Below are 20,461 nucleotides of genomic sequence, written 5' to 3'. Positions count from 1 at the left end.
CCCCCCCACACACACACCTGATGTTTCCCAGGACTATGGGGATTCGGGAAACATTGACGCTGAAGGGGGGTTGGAGAGGAAGAGAGCACTTCAATTGAATGCTGGAGTCCATTATTCAGTTGCCGTTCTCTCTCTTCCCCCCCACCTCGGCTCCTTGTGGACTTGGGAACCAGCAGCAGGTGTGGGGGCTTGAGCTCCAGGTGAAAAAACTGCATTATGTTCGGCTTTTCGGCCCCGGGGCAATTCGGTTCTGCTGAATACCCTGGATTTTTTCCCCAATGAAGGGGAAACTCGAAAAAAGCCGCTATGGCTTTGTTTGGTTCTCAAGTAGTTCTAAAAACCATTCTAGATGTGTGGGGATAGTTGCAGCTCCCCACTGGGATGGAAAGGCACTCTGTGCATGCTCAGAGGCAGTTCCCTTAATACTTATTTCTTTTGGCGTAGAAACAGCCGGTTTATCCCCCTAGCAGAGCTGCCCTTCAGGGTTCTCCCCCGGCAGTGTTTAATCACCCTTACCTAGTCATTTAAACGTATTGCTTTTCGTTCTGCGTTCAATGCATAATGCAAACGGCAGCTTCCCTTGCTAGCGGGAGTCTTTCAATTTCTCACTGTGGGGATAGAGGTCTTTAACTCTCTTTTCCTTCTCGGTTTGAATAGACAGATAATGAACTGGCTTTTCAAAGTAGGGGTTTTAATAACTTTTACTGAAAACCAGAAGATGGGGAGACAATGCTTCCAAATGGGTTCAAATTGCCGAGGTCTATAATAGGCTCGGAACAAATTGGAAATGCAGGTTGTGCAGAGGAGGGACTGTTTAACAAATTATCTTTTTTTCTTTGAACAAGCTGATGAAAATAATGGCAATTTAGATCCTGCCTTGCAAAGAAACCACGAGCACGAAATCACGAGCACGAAAGAGATTGTGCATGCGTGATGTAAAAATGCACGCGTTTATATAACATTATGTAACGTGTGAACTGTATCGCGCGCGTGTGTCAAGCATACTGTTTGGGCTCTTGGTAAGCTGGGTTTTTTTTTTGCAAAGCTACCGCAGTCTAAGCCCACTGATTTGAATAGGCTTTGGGTGAAGTATCTGTGCATAGAATTTCACTGCTAGCCGGCATCCTCAGAAAAAGCAGCCAATGGCAAACCTGTTTGTCTCTTGCCTTGAAAAACAGAACTTTCTACCACCAAGCTGTGTTTGTTCAGTTCTGTTCTTTGTGACCCCTCTCTCTCTCTCTCTCAATGGCTCATTCCTCACATGCAGAATAATGCACTTTCAAACTGCTTTCAGTGCTCTCTCAAGCTGTGTGGAATAACAAAATCCACTTGCAAACAGTTGTGAAAGTGGTTTGAAAATGCATTATTTTGCGTGTATGGAAGGGGCCTATGTTTTACTTTCCCTTCCATTCTGCCCCCCCTTCCTTTGCTCTGATCTGTTGGTATATAGCAGTGATGGCGAACCTTTTAGAGACCGGGTGCCCAAACTGCAACCCAAAACCCACTGATTTATCGCAGAGTGCCAACACGGCAATTTAACCTGAATACTGAGGTTTTAGTTTAGAAAAAACAACTCATACATTAACATCTTTTGTCTTAAAAGAAAAACACAAAAACAGAGTTTTAAATGATACAAACAATGTTTTATTGAAAGGTAAAAGTTTGCATTTGGCATGCTTTTGAACAATTAATGTGATTTTTGCTGATGTATGCCTGCTGATAATTTGCCTAACCTTGGCTCATACTTGGTAAGTTTGAGAGCAACACATGTAGCACTCAAGTCATCTGTTAGTCTGTTTCTTGTGTCAGATTTGAAGGGGAAGGAAGAGGGGGAGATGACAGCATGCGTGCCCACAGAGAAGGCTCTGAGTGCCACCTTGGGCACGCGTGCCATAGGTTCGCCATCATGGGTCTATAAACTGAGAGAATGAGAGACCCATCTTTGATTCGAATACAGGACTCTGTCTTTTCAGTCCTGATCCCCCAGCTGGGGTGCAGACATTTTAGCTAGCTCTGTTCATTAAACAGAATCTTGTTCTCATCAGGGGCTTTGCCCTTTTACCCAAGGAGAAGCATTTGACAGTCTGCTCTTGTTTGGGCCCTTTCTGCACGGACCAATAAACGCGGGGTGCAGCTGGGGTACATGAACCCAATGCAGCCCTGGGCTGTTTGCACTGCTCTGTGTGGGTGGCTCCGGATACAACGGGGCTGACTCTGGGGCCTTAGCATAGAGACGCGTCTGTTGTTTGTTTGTCTTCACTCTCTCTGCCGTGCAGCTATGCAGCTGGCCACGAATGACCCTTGCAGCCATACTGACATCTCTGGACGTCCGTGCCCTCCTGCGTGGCTACGGCTTCAATCCAGCCTTTCTAAAAAGAATCACTGATAGTGTGACTCTCATTTAAGTTGGGTTGTGGGCAGTGGTGGGATCCAAAAATTTTAGTAACAGGTTCCCATGGTGGTGGGATTCAAACTGTGGCGTAGCCCCCCCCTAATAGGGAGGCTTGGGTGGGAAGAGACACGATGGGGGTAAGCCCGGAGGCTGTGGCAAGGACGCAGCCGCTGCGCCAGTCCTTGGGCAGGAAACGAATGCACGCAGGCACAGGCTGCCGCACATGCCGGTGCACCTCCTGCTGGACTGCTTCAAGTTCTGTGCGCTACTGCTGAGAGGAGGAACGTAACGAAGGCAAAAGGAATCCACGTGGCAAAATCACCAATTAGTAACCCCCTCTCGGCACACACAAATAATTAGTAACTTACTCTCGGGAACCTGTGAGAACCTGCTGGATCCCACCTCTGGTTGGAGTGGATAAAGTGAGGCAGACCCGCTGCAGGGGCAGGAACTGTGCAAAGTTCCCTCCCATAACAGATTACATCCCATCCTTATCCCACGTTAGATGGCCCGTGCGGAAAGGGCCTTGGAGATGCTTTGAGAACTGTTGCAATTGGGAGAACCACTGGGAGGTCACTGGCTGTCCTCCCCAGATCCGAGAGGCCCTGTAGGCAGTGGCTCACCTGAACCGCACAAAGCCATCTCATTGGTGCTTTCAGCTGCTCCTTATCGGTTCTGCAAGATCCCCTCTTCTTCCCCCTTCCCAAGCCTAAAACAAAAAGGGGGAATCTCCTGGTTTTGCAGTAGGCAGTGGTGGGATCCAAAAATGTTAATAACAGGTTCCGATGGTGGTGGGATTCAAACAGTGGCGGCGCCGCACACACGCACTTCCAGTCCCTATTGGGCAGGGAGGTTGCTTTAGTAACCCCTTCTCGGCACTCAGAAAAAAATTAGTAACCACTTCTAGAGAAGTGGTGAGAACTGGTTGGATCCCACCTCTGGCAGTAAGCCTTGGAATGCGGCAAGATGTCTTGTGGCTTTCTTGTCTTCTCTGATGCTCTGTGGAAGGCAGCTCCCTGGCCTGCTTCCAATGCTGGAGATGGATATGGAAATCTCCCTGAATCAGGTAGGTTTGGAAATGCTCAGCAAGGCTGCTTTCGGAGCATTTCTGAAGTCAGCACAAGGTCTGGGATATCTTCCTGCCTTTAAGAAGAAGAAGAAGAGTTTGGATTCATGCCCCCACCTTTCTCTCCTGTAAGGAGGCTCAAGGTGGCTTTCAAGCTCCTTTCCCTTCCTCTCTCCACAACAGACACCTGATGAGGTAGGTGGGGCTGAGAGAGTTCCCAAGAACTGGGACTAGCCCAAGGTCCCCCAGCAGGAATCTAGGCGTGTGGAAACACATGTGGTCCACCAGATAAGCCTCTCCACCCACTCAGGTGGAGAAGTGGGGACTCAAACCCAGTTCTCCAGATTAGAATGCACCTGCTCTTAACCACTACACCACGTGGGGAAGGGAGACTAATTAGGTGGCCACCATCCTCAGTCATCGGCCTGGCGGAACATCTCTTTCTTGCAGGCCTTGTGAAATTGCATCTTGAAGATCGCCTTCCAGTTTAAGGCCATCTAAAATGGAATGGAGCTCAGGTGGTGCCACAGCGTCAAACGGAGGCACACATGTTGTTAATGAAATCTTGGGATTCTTTTGTGGCGCGTCCTCGTGCCTTCGCGACGGCCTCCCCCGTTCCTTCCCCATCAATATGCATCTACTCATTCCGAAATCAGTGTATCCCCTGAAGTGTGGGGGGAAAAATACTTCCAATAGAAACTCCGCTGCAGCTTCATGGCTGGCTGCCAGCGCAGATTCATTGTATGAAATATTTAATGATACCAGGCAAGAGCAGCGGCGATGTGCTTTTTGGATTTATCTCCCATCTAATTAAAAATGCGCCGAAAAAGCACGGAAAGGCCGTTTCAGAGAAGAAAAAGGAAGCCGGGATTTGGGTCCAGAACTGAGCTTCGGGAACCTCTGTGTCTGTGTGAGCGCCTGCAAGCTAGCAACCAAGGGTCTTGCGAAGGGGTGGTATGACCCCAATATCCGCTTTGCCATCATCAGCTGTTCCTAAGATGGGGTCGGCAGGGTCGGGCTCATCTTGGGTGCCTGCCAAGTGATTGCCGTCTGTGTGCAGAACCGGGGTATGGTTCTGCTGTATTAAATGTGGCATATCTTGCTGCAAAAGAGTCTTGTGGACTCCATTTACAGATGGGATTATCCTTGCAGAATTCCTGGGGACACTCATGTGGGTAACCCCCAGTGGTGGTGAACCTTTGGCACTCCAGATGGGCTGATGGGAATTGTAGTCCATAACATCTGGAGTGCCAAAGGTTCGCCACCATGGCCCTATGGCTTAAGCCTGATCTTTGTCTGGAGTCACCTGCCATTCTCATGGTGTCTTTAGACAGAACCTACAGTGGCAAGAGTTGTGGTTAAAGTGTTGGACTAGGAGCTGGGAGACCCAGGTTCGAACTTCCGCTCTTGTGAAGACACAGAAGGGAGCAAGATGGATGTATAAAGTTTCCCCAATTGGGGAAGTGTTGATTTTTATTTATTTAATGTATGTACTTCATTTATCCCCCCCCCCCATTTCTCCCCAAATGGGGGCCCAAAGTAGCTTACAACATTTTTTACTCTCCAGTTTACCCTCACAAAACTCCGTGAGGTAGATTAGTTTCATGTATTGTCGAAGGCTTTCACAGCCGGAATCATTGGGGTGCTGTGTGGTTTCCAGGCTGTGTGGCCATGTTCTAGCAGCATTCTCTCCTGACGTTTTCGCCTGCATCTGTGGCTGGCATCTTCAGATCCTCTGAAGATGTCAGCCACAGATGCAGGTGAAACGTCAGGAGAGAATGCTGCTAGAACACGGCCATACAGCCGGGAAACCACACAGCACCTCTAGATTAGTTTGATTGTTTGACAAGGCCAAGCAAACTTTCCCTGGCAGAGTAGAGGTTTCAACCTTCGTCCCTGGGATCCTAGTCTGACATTTTAGGCCTCTTGGTATAAATGGGAAAAAAGAGTGTTTTGCCAAGACATACTTTACACAGTACTGTTTTAGGTGCGTAACGAAGACTGTAAAATAAAATAACCTTCCCATTTCTTCCCTCAGTTGCTGGAATTGTGTTCAGTAACCGAAGAAACTTCCCAAGCTGAGCAAACAGCGTTCTCTCTCTCTCAGGTGTTCTTTATTTCAGTGAACTAATCTAATATGGTTTGCTGGTACAGGAAGGCAGTCATCGGCAGTATTAGTTTGTGGTTAGATTATTGGATTAAGCCGAAGTAATCTGGGTTCAGGGAATCTTCTCGGGTGACTTGGGTTCTCTTGCTCAGCCAAAAAGATCTCAAAAGGTTGTCATGAGTTTAAAATGGAGAAGGCCTATGGGTGGTAGCATTTGGTATACTATATTACTATAGATAATAGATACTATAGATAATACTATAATCCCAATGGCACCTGGTGGGCCACTGCGAGTAGCAGAGAGCTGGACTAGATGGACTCTGGTCTGATCCATCTGGCTTGTTCTTATGTTCTTATGTTCTTATCTCAGAGCAGAGTCGGACAATTTGTGAGAAAGTTCGTTCCTGTTTCGTCTTTCACATTACTCTTTCTCTCTCTCCCCCTTTCTCTTCCATCTCCAAGGCAATGCTTGTTGTACACGACACGGTGGCCCAGAAGAATTTTGACCCCGTCCTTCCTCCTTTGCCGGACAACTTCGATGAAGATTTCGACGAGGAGTCCGTAAAAATAGTTCGCCTTGTGAAGAATAAGGAGCCCTTGGTACGTAGGCGTGTTTGTTCGAACAGCATTTCTCTAAAGCCGTGAGGAAATCAGGAGCTGAAGAGAATGGGATGCTCTCTGAGGATTTGAAGGCGACCGAGGAAGGAGAGAAGGTGAAATGAAAAAAAATAGTGAGAGGAAAATCCTAGGGAGCTGATACCTGCAGGCGCTGCTTCTCAAAGTTTATTGAAGAAATGTACATGCCACCTCTCTAGGTCAAAATGAACACCTAACACCAGAGTGTAGAATCCAACCAGCTTTTCTGCTGAAGAAAAGGGAGTGAGGGATCTCTTTTGACCACCCATAAGATCTGGCTGGCCTCAACAAGGGCCAGGGCTTTTACTGCCCTGGCCCCTACCTGGTGGAACAGGCTCCCTAAGGAGACCAGAGCCCTGAGGGACCTTCAAAGTTTCTGCAGGGCCTGCAAAACAGACCTGTTCTGCCAGGCTTTTGGCCAGCTGGGATGACCATCTGACCCTCATACTATCTTGGTCTCCCATGGGCGGGAATGGGGTTGGGATAAGTCACCTTCTGCAATTTTTAAATTGTTTAAATTCTATTAACTTAATATTGTTATAGATTGTTTTTATATTTGTATTTATGATGTTGATGTACACAGCCCTGAGCCCTCCGGGGGAGGGCGGTTTAAAAATGTAAGTAAGTAAGTAAGTAAGTAAGTAAGTAAGTAAGTAAGTAAGTAAGTAAGTAAGTAAGTAAGTAAGTAAGTAAGTAAGTAAATAAATAAATAAATAAATAAATAAATAAATAAATAAATAAATAAAGGCTGAGTTGGAGATCGTGGGGAACCTAAATATATCAAAGCAGTGTGAAACGTGGGTTGCATGAAGGATGGGAATTTGGTAAGACCAAGCGAAAAGCTAGCTGTATCCAACTCATAGAAACCATGACAGAAATTATCAATATTAAAGCAAGTCTAGCATCAAACATGTCCAACAAACTTTTAAAACCTTGAAAATATCTGTAAAAGAGTCTTCAGGATAGAAGCAGGACTCGTGTCTAAAATGAGAGATCTGTTTTCGGATCCTGACCTGCTGGTTGGAAGGGAAGAGACAGCAGATGTAGGATATGGTTATAACATCTCCCTAGCAGAGGGCAGGTTGGGGTACAGACATAAGGAGGGGGATTCATTGGTTAATTTTTAGTTTTAAAACAAATTAACTACCATGACTCTCAGCTTATTCTGTGAATGGGAGTTAAGGGGAGGGAGTCTGAATTGCAGCACCGTTTGTCACCAAACCACTATTTTTGTCGTTCGTTGGAGAATGACAAAATAAACTAGTTTTGTCTGTCGGGGATGGTTTTATCCTTTGGAAGAGAGTGAGCGGAATCCCATCAGGCACCTTGTCAAGATGTTATAGGCCAATGCGGCATGTTGATGAATGTCTCGTCTCTGTTCCAGGGGGCCACCATCCGGCGCGATGAGCACCGTAGGCTGTAATTTTGTGGTGTATACGAGGATCATGAGAGGCTGGTGACAGATATGCAGTGAAAGTACGTTTTTCCAATGGTACAGGTTTTTTGCAGCAAACAAGGTTGAAATATTCTATTTGTTCCAATCGGTAACGTGCCGTCGTCGTATGGCGTTACAGCGCATCAAAACTGACGGGCCTGTTATTTCCCGCCAAACACGAGGAAACAAAGAAAGGTGAACGGAAATAACTGATCGTCTCAAAATTTAAACATGCAAATGCAGGATCCCTTCAGCTCGTCCTCCCCGCTTGCTAACCCAGGGAAAAGAAGGCATGCCAAGAATAGCAGCTGTAGACACAAATTTTTATCAGCAGTTCATTTTGGCAACTCGGAAAGCCATGCTAGGGCTGTTAACAGTGACCTTCCAATGAGCAAGCCTTATTCTTCGTTGTTCCTTGTTTTCAGTATTTCTAACAATAATATTCCCAAGGCCGTTTAGAAATGACCAGATAGCTAGAAATCCACCCCACCCATTCCTCTATTGGACTGTCAGTGGATTCATTTTGCCCTTTGTCCTATTCAGAAGCTTATAGGAAATTAAAAGGTCAACTATTGGATAGAGAGTTCTCTACCTTGATCACCGCAGCCAAGAAAATATGCTCCCCCCTGTATTTTTCTCTCCCATTTGAACGGGGCCACTTGGCATACTACCTGTATTGCTTAATAAACCCTGTTCAAAGGAGAGCCATAATGCTTGCCAGGTTTAATGTTATGTCTTCTGCCTTGTTACATGGCAGATTTAATAAGCAAGAAAAGGCTAAAAAAGATTGTACCCATGTAATGATGGCTCAGTTGAGATCTCCTGGCCCACCAATTTACTACACTGTACTCCAGATTCAAGGAAATCAAAGAATCCAGAGTATGTAGAATCTTACTCCTTTACATTTACCCCCCATCTCCCAGATTTAATTGGATTACACTGCTTACATTTGGACAACCCACCTGGTTCAGCCTTCTCTCTGTATGATAGTGGCAGACTTTCTCCTGGAAATTACTAAACATCAGTAGATTTCCTTTGACCTAACATTTATTTCCTGTATTGTATATGCTTTTTAATCCGTTTTTTTTATTATTGTTGTACTGTTGTCTATGCCAATAAAGGCTTGCTTCTAGAAATCCACCTTCCCCCCCGCCCCCGTGCTCCAAATAAACAGATGACTTCTGTGAAGGGATAACTTTTCAATCGCCTGTACAGTCAAAGGTTTTCATGGCTGGAACCAACTGGTTGTGGTGGGATTTCCGGACTGTGTGGCTGTGGTCTGGTGGTTTTGCTCCCAACATTTTGCCCGCATCTATGGCTGGCTTTGGAGGCATGTCACAGGATGATGTGTTTCTCTCCGTGGCACCTCTCACCGTGAAACACATTTCAGATTGTGTGATTGGCTCAGGGTCACCCAATAAGCTTCCATGGTGTGAGTGGGGATTTGGACCTTTACCACTATGCTGTCTCTTCTTGAATAGTATAAGTAGCTTTATTTGTATCGGTAGCTTTGATCTCTATCTTCCATGCCTTTTCTTTGCTGGGTGACCTTCGGCCAGTCGTACACTCTCAGCCTGACCTACCTTACAGGGTTGTAGTGGGGATAAAATGAAAGAGAGGAGAAGAGTGTAAAGCTGCTTTGGGTCTACATTGGGGAGCTAGGTGGGGTATAAACCGAGTAAATAATTTTTTTTTCAGTTAAGTATTTCCTTTCTCCTGTTAGTGGATTACCGCTCAGAAAATACCTTTTAATGGTATTGTCTGGGCCTCCTTGGAGGCAGAGTGGTTAGAGAAAACTGCTTATGATGGTTATTCCACAGAGAACAACTTTTCCTGGGTGGTTTGCCAGAGCCCTAACTTTTAGCGGCATTGTAAGATTTTTCTGCATATACAAGTGTTAGATTTAGTTCCTATATGTGGGGGAAGGCAGAAGTTAATTTTTTTTTTAAAGAAAAATGCTTGCCACAATGATTGAAGTCTACTGCAGAGAAGCTGGGTAAAGGGCACTTTATTTATTGCTTGCTTGCATCATTTTAAGTCTGCTTTTCTCGCTGAGAAGCAAAGTACATGACCACTAATAATAATGCAGGAAGAGCAGCGCTGTACATACAACCAAAGGAAAGTCAAGACCGTTGCGCAAAAGACACAGTAAAGCAGGAACTACCAGATGAGAGAACAATACCTTGTCCTACCTGCAGGTTGCAGGGTTATTTTTTCCACTCTTGAAAACATTTCGTATGAGGGCTATGCAGTCTTTTTCCCTATAAGAGTGAGTTTTGACCTTACATAAATATATGCGGGAGAGAGTAAAGGAGGTGCACTGGGAATACCATCACAATGGGAGATAAGCTATCAGGCGTGCAATCCTAAACCCTAGCGTGGTGTAATAGTTAAGAGCAGGTACACTCTAATCTGGAGAACCGGGTTTGATTCCCCGCTCTGCCACTTGAGCTGTGGAGGCTTATCTGATCAGCCAGATTAACTTGTGCACTCCAACGCATGCCAGCTGGGTGACCTTGGGCTAGTCACAGTTCTTTGGAGCTCTCTCAGCCCCACTCACCTCACAGGGTGTTCGTTGTGGGGCTGGGGAGAGGGAAAGGAGTTTGTCAGCCCCTTTGAGTCTCCTCACAAGAGAGAAAGGGGGGATATAAATCCGAACTACTACTACTACTACTACTACTACTACTACTACTACTACTACTACTACTACTACTACTACTACTACTACTACTACTACTTCTTCTTGTTCTTGTTCTTGTTCTTGTTCTTGTTCTTCTTGTTCTTCTTCTTCTTCTTGTTCTTGTTCTTGTTCTTGTTCTTGTTCTTCTTCTTCTTCTTGTTCTTCTTCTTGTTCTTCTTCTTGTTCTTCTTCTTGTTCTTTTTCTTCTTCTTCTTCTTCTCCCCTCTCCCCTCTCCCCTCTCCCTCCTCCTCCTCCTCCTTCTCCCTCTCCCTCTCCCCCTCGTGCACAGGAACTGTTTGTAATGAGCTGTGGAATCCTTTGCATTTTCCGTGTTAGAAAATACAGACGCCTTTTAATATATTTTCCCTCTTTTTCTTCCTAGGTCTTGTGCACGTGGGAGATGAGCTGCGTGAAGTGAATGGCGTTGTTGTTCTTCACAAAAGGCCTGAGGAAATAAGCCAGATTTTGGTGGGTGCTGTCCCCCCCCTCTGCTTGAACAATGGGTATAAGGGGCCTGGGGTCTGTCCCTTGCATGCATGAGGGGGAGACAAAAGGAGAGACAGCGTGGTGTAGTGGTTAAGAGCAGGTAGATTCTAATCTGGAGAACTGGGTTTGATTCCCCACTCCTCCACCTGAGTGGCAGAGGCTTTTTTGGTGAACCAGATGTGTTTCCGCACTCCTACATTCCTGCTGGGTGAGCTGGGACTAGTCACGATTCTCAGTACTCTCTCAGCCCCACCTGCCTCACAAGGGGTCTGTTGTGGGGAGAGGAAGGGTAAGGAGTTTGTAAGCCACCTTGAGTCTCCTTACAGGAGAGAAAGGTGGGATATAAATCCAAACTTCTCCTCTTCCTCCTCCTGCTGCTGCTGTTTTTGTTTAATCTTGAAGTTAAAACCTAGTATACCTGCAAAAATGTTTCTGGCACTATGTCTCTCTGTTTTGCTGGTTTTCTACTTGCAGAAAGCTTGGTATGCAGAGGAGCATTTAACATTTAATCACATTCCCCTCGGTTTGAAATAGTGGTGGCCATTCCAGTATCTAGCCTTGTTGAAAGTCCAGGAGGCTAACTCCACCCCCCAACCTCTTCTGGAAGTCTGTCCACAAGCATGGGACAGCCACTAAAAATGTTAGAGCTTGGCCCATGGCACCATGTGCCTTATGTTGGAAGAGAAGGACTTTATGCTGTTTCCTGCCTCAACCTACAGAGGGGGTTTCACTAGATAGCCAGTGGCTAGATAGGAACCTAGGAATTGTCACCTTTACTCTATCATGCTGGTTCTATCCCTTTGATATTAGGCTGATACTCTTAGGGACTTCCTTCCTTCCGGCTACTTCTCGAGACCTCTCCATCTTACATCACCTGCGAGAACAGGTCATGAGCAAAAAGGGAAAACTTCACTTATACGTAGTATAGAAAACTAGTTAGTAAAGCTGTTGGCAGAAATGGCAAAACTTCCTTTGCTGATTAGAGACAAGAATCTATCGAGATAACTGGAAACTTTCGATGAAATGTTTACACAAAACAAAAATGAAACAATGAGTTGTGGTTTTGAGGAGATTTAATTGTGCTAGAGAAGGGTGTGAATCTTTTGAGGGATAGTATTTAAGGTTTAATATTTCTACTTTTTGGAACTCAGCAGGAAGTGGTAAACTTTAAGGATATCTATAGTCGGTGCAGAACAAATTTATTTTTCGTATTGTGATCTTCTGAAGTGTTAGGTATTGGTATTGTGTGTCTTTTAAAATAGAAATAAAACAATACAGATGGCCCAGGTATGCAAGGTTCCTCTTTTTTGTAAAGTTCTGCAACTAGAGCTCTTGGTGGATTTCTGTTTCTTTTGCAGGGCCCAAGTAAGATTGGAACCTTGGTGGTATATGAGGGTGCAAAGGGCAGGTGGACCCAGCAGCCATATTTCACTCCATTCCAGCCCATTCTCCTTCTTCTGAGAGCTAGCATAGTGTAGTGGTTAAGAGCAGGTGCACTAATCTGGAGGAACCGGGTTTGATTCTTCTTCTTCTTCTTCTTCTTCTTCTTCTTCTTCTTCTTCTTCTTCTTCTTCTTCTTCTTCTTCTTCTTCTTCTTCTTCTTCTTCTTCTTCTTCTTCTTCTTCTTCTTCTTCTTCTTCTTCTTCTTCTTCTTCTTCTTCTTCTTCTTCTTCTTCTTCTTCTTCTTCTTCTTCTTCTTCTTCTTCTTCTTCTTCTTCTTCTTCTTCTTCTTCTTCTTCTTCTTCTTCTTCTTCTTGCCGTTGTCCTGCTCCACATGGCTTTTGCCATGCAAGTCCTGTGATCTATAGTGTAGCCCTTTTCAGTGATCAAAGCAGATCCCCGCCTCCCTTTTACACCAGCAGAGAATTGGGTTGGATCCAACCCGAACCAAGGAAAGATCAGTGTGATCCAACATCCATTCTCTGTCATCTTGTTTTCATCTGTTTTTCTAATTAAACCGAACGATTTTCCTCATGGTCTCCAAAAGAGTCTTTTAATTAGGAATGCGGCTCTCCTGTCATCCCGGCACTGCAGAGAACCACTTAGGGTGCCAACTTGGGCACAGGGTTAATTATATAGTCACGAGGCACACCTCTTCCGTGCCAAGGAGGACGTGACGTGCGCGGCAACTCCCACGCTGGGGACTTAACAAAGGCCTTGTTGACGCCGCAGCAATTAGCATTGCTGTTGCAAACGTCTCTTCCAAATGAAGCCAGTAGGGCAGAAATTGGCTGCAAGATTGTAGAGTAGCCAAGGGCACCTTAATCACTAGTTCTGTCTTCCTGGTGTTTTTTTTTTTAAAAAAAAAAGGAAAAAAGAAATCGGGAGATGCAGCAAAAAAGGAAGATCTTTTAAAGAGGACAATTTTGTGGAATTTTAGTTTGGGCAAACTGGAGGAGACGGGGAGATTAGAGAGATAGGACCAAAAATATTTGGGAAGAACTCTAGGTTTCTTCCTGAGTCAGAGTAGGGAAGGATTGCACTACCTGGTTTGTTCATCTCCACTTAGTCTGAGACTCTGGCCTTCTTTGTTTATGGGGTACACTGTGAGGCACTGGGGATGTTTAGTTTGGTAAAGAGAAGGTGAAGAGGTGACATGATAGCCATGTTTAGATATTTGAAGAGATGTCATGGTGGTGAAGGAGCAAGCTTGTTTTCTGCTGCTCCAGAGACTAGGACCAGGAGTGATGGGTTCAAGGTGAAAGAAAAGAGATTCCACTTAAACATCAGGAAAAACATCCTGACAATCAGGGCTGTTTGACAGTGGAATGCATGACCTCAAAGTGGGGTGGAGTCTCCATCTTTGGAGGCTTTTAAAGAGAGGCTGGATGGTCATCTAACAGGAGTGCATTGATTGTGTGTTCCTGCATTGATAGCCCCTGGGGTCTCTTCCAACTCTATGATTCTATGATAGCCCTTGGGGTCTCTTCCAACTCTATGATTCTATGATATTTCCTTTCCTTATGAGGATTCTTCCTTCCATGTTGAGACTTGGTCAAGATCCATCTTGACCTTAGATCCCCTCATCCATGCACTCAGTTCTTCATTAAAGGCCGCCAGCCCCGCATTACGAGAAGATTGTGGACATGTGAATAAAAATACCCACCCATCTCCCCCATCTTATCTGTTCTGCTCCTGGTGGATTACAGATTGACCGATAGAGCAAATGTGACCAGACAAACCTAGTGCCCAACAGCAAGTAATGCACATGTTTAACAAGTTCCCAGAATGAAATGATCTTATCGGTATGAGGAATGGTGTGTTGATAAGAAAGGTCGGAAGAGGAAAGGAGACGTGGCCAGCAAAAAAAAGCAGTTCACCAGCAAAACAGTTTTGCAAGAGAATAATCTTGCAAAGCCCGGCAATGAAGTTTGTCCATCAACTATTCATTTTCATGCTCGTTACTCTCGGCTGCCTCCCTCGAGGCCTTTGCCGCATACAAAGTTCGGTTTAGAAATTCCTTGGGGCTAAAACTGCGCCTTTTGTTCACGCAGATAGGATTGTGTGTTCTGATACAGTGCTGCATAAGGGAACAATATTTTGGCCCAGTGGCTAACTCCTCCTCCTCCTCCTCCTCCTCCTCCTCTTCTTCTTCTTCTGCTTCTTCTTCTGCTTCTGCTTCTGCTTCTGCTTCTGCTTCTGCTTCTTCTGCTTCTTCTGCTTCTTCTGCTTCTTCTTCTTCTTCTTCACATAATGTACCTCATAGAGTTGTTGTGAAGATAAAGACAAGATGAAGGAGGCAAGAGCCATGAATTTGCTCTGAGAAAGGGTGGGTTAAAAATGTATGAGATGCATTATGGAGCTGTAGTCAAGTTCTCAACAAGATAGCGTACATGGAGAGCTTGGAGCCCTCTCAAGCATTGTGCAAAATGCAAAGTATTATTGCTACCACATCATTGTGGAGCGTCCTAGACCCGGCTGAGTATTTTTATTATAGTTCTGTGCTTTATAAACAACGGAGACAGTTCCTCTGAGCTCTTGTCACTTAATGAGTAGAAAAAGCAAGCCTGTTGTCTTCCCAGGAAGGGTAGCATCTTTTCATCTTCCCCAATGAAAAAAAAAATCAAGCGAAAGAATCCTTTGATGGGTCAATTAATATTTCAAATGTGGGTAGCGGCATTTCCTGGCCTCCCAGAATTCGTATTTAGGCTGCAGGAAGGAGCACAAAAACACAAGCGGCGGCTTCTTTCGAGCCGTGGCAGCTTTCACAACAAAGGTGCCCAGAAGTCGGCATTCAGGGACTCGCTGATAAGTTCGGCTTCGCTTGAGGGATTCAGGTGACAGAAAAGGGGAACCGTCTGCTTCAGTTCCGTTTCAATGTCAGCTGCGGCATCTGCCTGTTTGGTAGATTCTGGCAATGCGCTGTTGAACGGGCGCGCTATCTCTCCTTGAATGCTGAAAGTATTGAGTGGGGCAGGGAAAGGAATCCTCCTCCAGGGACAAAGCAGTAAATGAAAAAAAAATAGGGACTGTTTTTCAGAACAGAGCAACCAGGTGGGAGGGGAGCTTATGACAGCAACACCGTTTGACGGTTGTTGTGTAGCTCCACTGCATATGCGTTGTGCCCCAGCCCCCTGTTCTCCGCCGAAAAGAGCCGGCTTCTGCAATGTATTCATTATTACTGAAATCCTGGAAATGCCTGTGCACTGGAGTATTTTGCATAATTTCTTCTGCTTTTGCTAACCATGAGGAGGGTGGGGCGATGAGAAATGCAGAAGCCTTTACCATATATCACTGGTGGCGAACCTTTGGCACTCCAGATGTTATGGACTACAATTCCCATCAGCCCCTGCCAGCATGGCTAATTGGCCACAGGCATATATGTTGCTTATTTATCTTGTTATGATTTACGGATTCTTTAATGTGTAATTGAATTGTGGAATCCACTACCAGTGGACGTAATGATAACTAGGAGACAAGATGGCTGTAAGCCCTGACCTGGAGGGCCTGATCTCTTTAGATCTCAGAAGCTAAGCAGGGTCAGCCCTGGTTAATATTTGGATGGGAGACCACCAAAGAATACCAAGAATGTTACACAAAGACAGGCTACGGCAACCAACGCCCTTCATCTCTTGTGCTGAAAATCCCTGGGTTTGCCAGGGCTTTCAAAGAGAGTAAGACAAATTCATGGAGGACAAGATCCATCGCTATCTACAATGACCCTAAGATGAACCTTCACATCCCAAGGCAGCAAACCTATGAATACCAATGCTAGGAGGCAACATCAGGAGAAGGTCTTGGCCAGTGTGGTGTAGTGGTTAAGAACCAGTGGATTCTAATCTGGAGAACCGGGTTTGATTCCCCACTCCTCCACCTCAGTGGCTTATCTGGAGAACCAGGTGTGTTTCCACACTCCGCTGGGTGACCTTGGGCTAATCACAGATTCTCTCTGAACTCTCTCAGCCTCACCTACCTCCCAAAGTGTCTGTTGTGGGGAGAGGAAAGGAGCTTGGAAGTCACCTTGAGTCTCCTTACAAGAGGGAAAGGTGGGGTATGAATCCAAACTCTTCTTCTTCTCTTCTTCTCTCTGCCTGGTTGTTGGCCCTGCATAGTAACTTGTTGGCTGCTGTGTGAAACAGCATGCTTGGCTAGATGGACTGGCAGTCTGATCCAGCAGGACTCTCCCGATGTCCTTATTTGCTTCATGTATCATCTGCCTTTCTCACTGAGACTCAAAGTTTAAGTACTAAATTAAACAATGCAATAAAACAGTGTAATAAAACAGTGTGATAAACAGTGCAATAAAACTAAGGGTTTTTTTCACAGACGCTAAATTATAACCCTATTCCCTTTATAAAAACGCCTTCCCGAGCAGTCCTGTTTTATCCACCTCTCAGAGTGATAAATGTAGTGGATCCTTCTGACAGCGCCAGGCAGGTCTATTTTATCAAGGAAAGCTCACATAACAGGCAGGTGGCCCATCCTGTTCAGGTCTTGCCCGCTCACTTGCCGTCTGCTTCTGAGATTGCACCTACACACTTAAAAAAAAAAGTTATTGGAACTAGAAATAAAAGCTGCTGTTCTCCCAGTAATATTTTCTGCAACCAGCACCGACTTCTGAGCTCATGGAAAATTGTGGGGCCAAACCGACTGACCGACCGACCGACCTGTCTGTTTGTCTGTCTGTCTGTCTGTCTGTCTGTCTGTCGGCTCTCTCTCTCTCCCCCCATCCCTCCCTCCCTCCCTCCCTCCCTCCCTCCCTCGATCCATTGATTCATCGATCCCTCCCTCCCTCCCTCCCTCCCTCCCACCGTCCATCCATCCATTGGTTTATTTAATGCGATTTATATGCCACCCTTCCCACAAGGGCTCAGAGCGGCTTACAGCGGTAAATAACATACAACATTTGATTAAATAAACAGTCAACAATTAAAGCAATTAAAGCAATTAAAACAGGTATGATAATTAAAATCCAACCTAGTCTAGTTAAAATAGGTTTCAATCAAAATCGACTAAAATCAGAGTTAAAATAAGGCTGGCAACTAATGCCATTTTAAGCAGATAGGGAATTAGGGTTTGGGCAGGCAACAAGTGCAATTGATAGTGGATAATTACGATTTCAATTTCAGTTTCCAGTTTTTCAGGCCTCAACCAAAAGCCTGCTGGAACAGTTCTGCCTATCAGGCCCTGCTGAATTGCATCAAATCCCACAGGGCCCTGATGTTAGGTGGCAGAGCATTCCACCAGGTAAGAGCTAGGGTCAAAAAAGCCCTGGTCCTGCTTGATGCCAATTGGACAATAGTAGGACAATAGTTGGACAATAGTAGGACCAGGAACCACAGTTGCTGACCTCAAGTTTGCTTGGGGGACATATGGGGCAATGCAGTTTCGAAGATAGGCAGGTTCCAGGCCGCTCATGGCCTTAAAGGTCAAAACCAATACCTTAAACCTGATCCGGAATTCTACCGGTAACCAATGAAGTTCGCGGAGGATGTGGGGTGATGTGCTCCCTCACTGATGCCCCATTCAGGAGCAGCAGTGGCATAATGGTTAAGAGCAGGTGTACTCTAATCTGAAGGAATCTGGTTTGATTCCCTGCTCTGCCACCTGAGCTGTGGAGGCTTACCTGGGGAATTCAGATTAGCCTGTGCACTCCAATGCACACCAGCTGGGTGACCTTGGACTAGTCACTGTTCTTCTGAGCTCTCTCAGCCCCACCTACCTCACAGGGTGTTTGTTGTGAAGGGGGAAGGGCAAGGAGATTGTAAGCCCCTTTGAGTCTCTTACAGGAGAGAAAGGGAGGATATAAATCCAACTCCTCCTCCTCCTCCTCCTCCTCCTCCTCCTCCTCCTCCTCCTCCTCCTCCTCCTCCTCCTCCTCCTCTTCTTCTTCTTCTTCTTCTTCTTCTTCTTCTTCTTCTTCTTCTTCTTCTTCTTCTTCTTCTTCTTCTTCTTCTTCTTCTTCTTCTTCTTCTTCTTCTTCTTCTTCTTCTTCTTCTTCTTCTTCTTCTTCTTCTTCTTCTTCTTCTTCTTCTTCTTCTTCTAGCTCCTAAATTGCACACTAGGCCCAAGCTAGCATTTGAAAAGGCCGAGGACCAAGAAAATAAAATAGATGCTTCAATATCATACTAACAATGACGGAAATTGATTTTTGCGGGCGTGCAAGAGCAGAGGAGTCAATAGAAATCAAATTTGGTGATGATTGGCGGTTGGAGGTTCTCATGGTGTGCCTCGGAGATCAAAACTCCATCGTTCCACATTGTAGAAGGTTTAGGTGGTGTGCTTCTTAGCCTAATTACATTCCCTGTCTCCTCCAAGAACTTTAGGGTGTCTTATACATGGTTGTCTCATTTTATCTTGAAAGCTGGGTTGAGAAATGAGTTACTCGAGGCCGTGCAGTTGGCTTTATGTCTCAGTGGGTATTTGAATGCAGGTCTCCCTCATTCCAAAGATTTTTGTCAACTGGATCCCATTGGCTCAAAGGTTTTGTTTTCTCTCCTCTTTTCAGATGTAGTGGAATAAAAACTGCAGCTAGCGCAGTTCTGCAAACTCACATTATTCCACATTTTGATGCAATAGGGTTGTGGTGGGGTGTTGTTTGTTTGTTTTGCAGTTCTTGGGCTTCTGCAAGAAAGCCCATAACATTGTGTATAAGTGGAACAAATTTGGGTGTTGTGAGCTTTTTGGGCTGTGTGGCCATGATCTGGCAGATTTTCATAGAACCATAGGATAATAGACTCATAACGTTGGAAGAGACCCCAGGGGCCATCAAGTCCAACCCTTGCGATTCAGGAACACACAATCAAAGCACTCCTGTGAGATGGCCATCCATTTTGCTCCTAATGGTTTCTCCCGCATCTATGGCTGGCCTCTTCAGAGGCACGTTATGATCAAAAACTACCAGGCCACAGCTACACAGGCCAGAAAACACACAACCCCCAGTTGATTTCGGCCAGGAAAGCCTTTGGCAATACATAGAACAGATTGGGTTGTTACTTCTGTTTGCATGCCGTTCAGCATTTGATGTAAAAGGGCCCTTCCACAAGCAGCCCTTCCATAGCTCAACAAGAGAGCATCTTTGCACTGAGAAAGACCCAGGTTCGAACCTCAGCATCCCCTGTTAAAGGAATTGATTGACAGGTCATATGAAAGACTTCTGTCTGAGATCTTAGAGAGTTAGTCAAAGCAGACAGACCTGTGGTTAACAGACCATGGGTCTGACTTGCCAGAAGGCATCTTTATATAGTTATGTGCGCAGAACATTGCAGACACTGAGCAAAACTGAGAGCTTCCTGGAAAGCAGCTTATTTCAGCAGAACCAATATGGTGGCTGCGTAGCCACATGGCTTACAGGGAACATTGGTTATATGATTTACCCCATTATTGGCTCCCTTTGGCATCTCTGTTTTCAGTTCTTTCACAAAATTTTGGCCTTATGCTAATGATATCCACAGAGAGGAATGTTGCTGGCTCATTTCCCTCCTGGAGAGCCAGCGTGGTGTCGTGGTTAAGAGCAGGTGGATTCTAATCTGGAGAACCGGATTTGATTCGCCACTCCTGAGTGGCGGAGGCTTATCTGGTGAACCAGCTGTGTTTCCGCACTCCTACATTCCTGCTGGGTGACCTTGGGCTAGTCACAGTTCTCTCTGAACTCTCTCAGCCCCACCTACCTCCCAAGGTGTCTGTTGTGGGGAAGGGAGGGGAAAGTAGCTTGTAAGCCACCTTGAGTCTCCCTACAGGAGAGAAAGATGGGGTGTAAATCCAAGAGCTCACTCTGCTCGCTCCCGGCTCCCCTTCCCTCCTCCTCCTTCTTCCCGGCTCATCCTCCTCCTCCTGCTCGCTCCGGCTCCCCCTCCTCCTCCTCCTCCCTCCTCCTTCTTCCCTGGCCTCTCGCCTCTCCCTCCTCCTCCTCCTCCTCCTCCTCCTCCTCCTCTCCTCCTCCTCCCGCCTCCTTCTTCCGCTCCCTTCCCTCCTCCTCCTCCTCCTCCTCCTCCTCCTCCTCCTCCTCCTCCTCCTCCTCCTCCTCCTCCTTCTTCTTCTTCTTCTTCTTCTTCTTCTTCTTCTTCTTCTTCTTCTTCTTCTTCTTCTTCTTCTTCTTCTTCTTCTTCTTCTTCTTCTTCTTCTTCTTCTTCTTCTTCTTCTTCTTCTTCTTCTTCTTCTTCTTCTTCTTCTTCTTCTTCTTCTTCTTCTTCTTCTTCCAGACCTCTGAGCGCAACAG

The 20,461-nt window shown here is 45.7% G+C and overlaps 1 protein-coding gene across 1 annotated transcript in view; it reads left to right on the top strand.

Moving 5' to 3' along the window:
• MPP3 (MAGUK p55 scaffold protein 3) overlaps positions 1-20,461 on the top strand; it is a 97,424-nt gene that overhangs the window by 17,176 nt on the left and 59,787 nt on the right. The window contains exons 6-8 of the mRNA XM_048516449.1: positions 6,028-6,165; positions 7,586-7,613; positions 10,700-10,785. Of these exons, the coding sequence (XP_048372406.1) occupies positions 6,028-6,165; positions 7,586-7,613; positions 10,700-10,785 (252 nt within the window). The remainder of the gene's footprint in view (positions 1-6,027; positions 6,166-7,585; positions 7,614-10,699; positions 10,786-20,461) is intronic.

This window comes from Sphaerodactylus townsendi, linkage group LG15 (assembly GCF_021028975.2).
Source record: "Sphaerodactylus townsendi isolate TG3544 linkage group LG15, MPM_Stown_v2.3, whole genome shotgun sequence".
Taxonomy (NCBI): Eukaryota; Metazoa; Chordata; class Lepidosauria; order Squamata; family Sphaerodactylidae; genus Sphaerodactylus; species Sphaerodactylus townsendi.
Note: the sequence above shows the minus strand (reverse complement) of the source record. Positions and strands in the feature narration are given on the sequence as shown.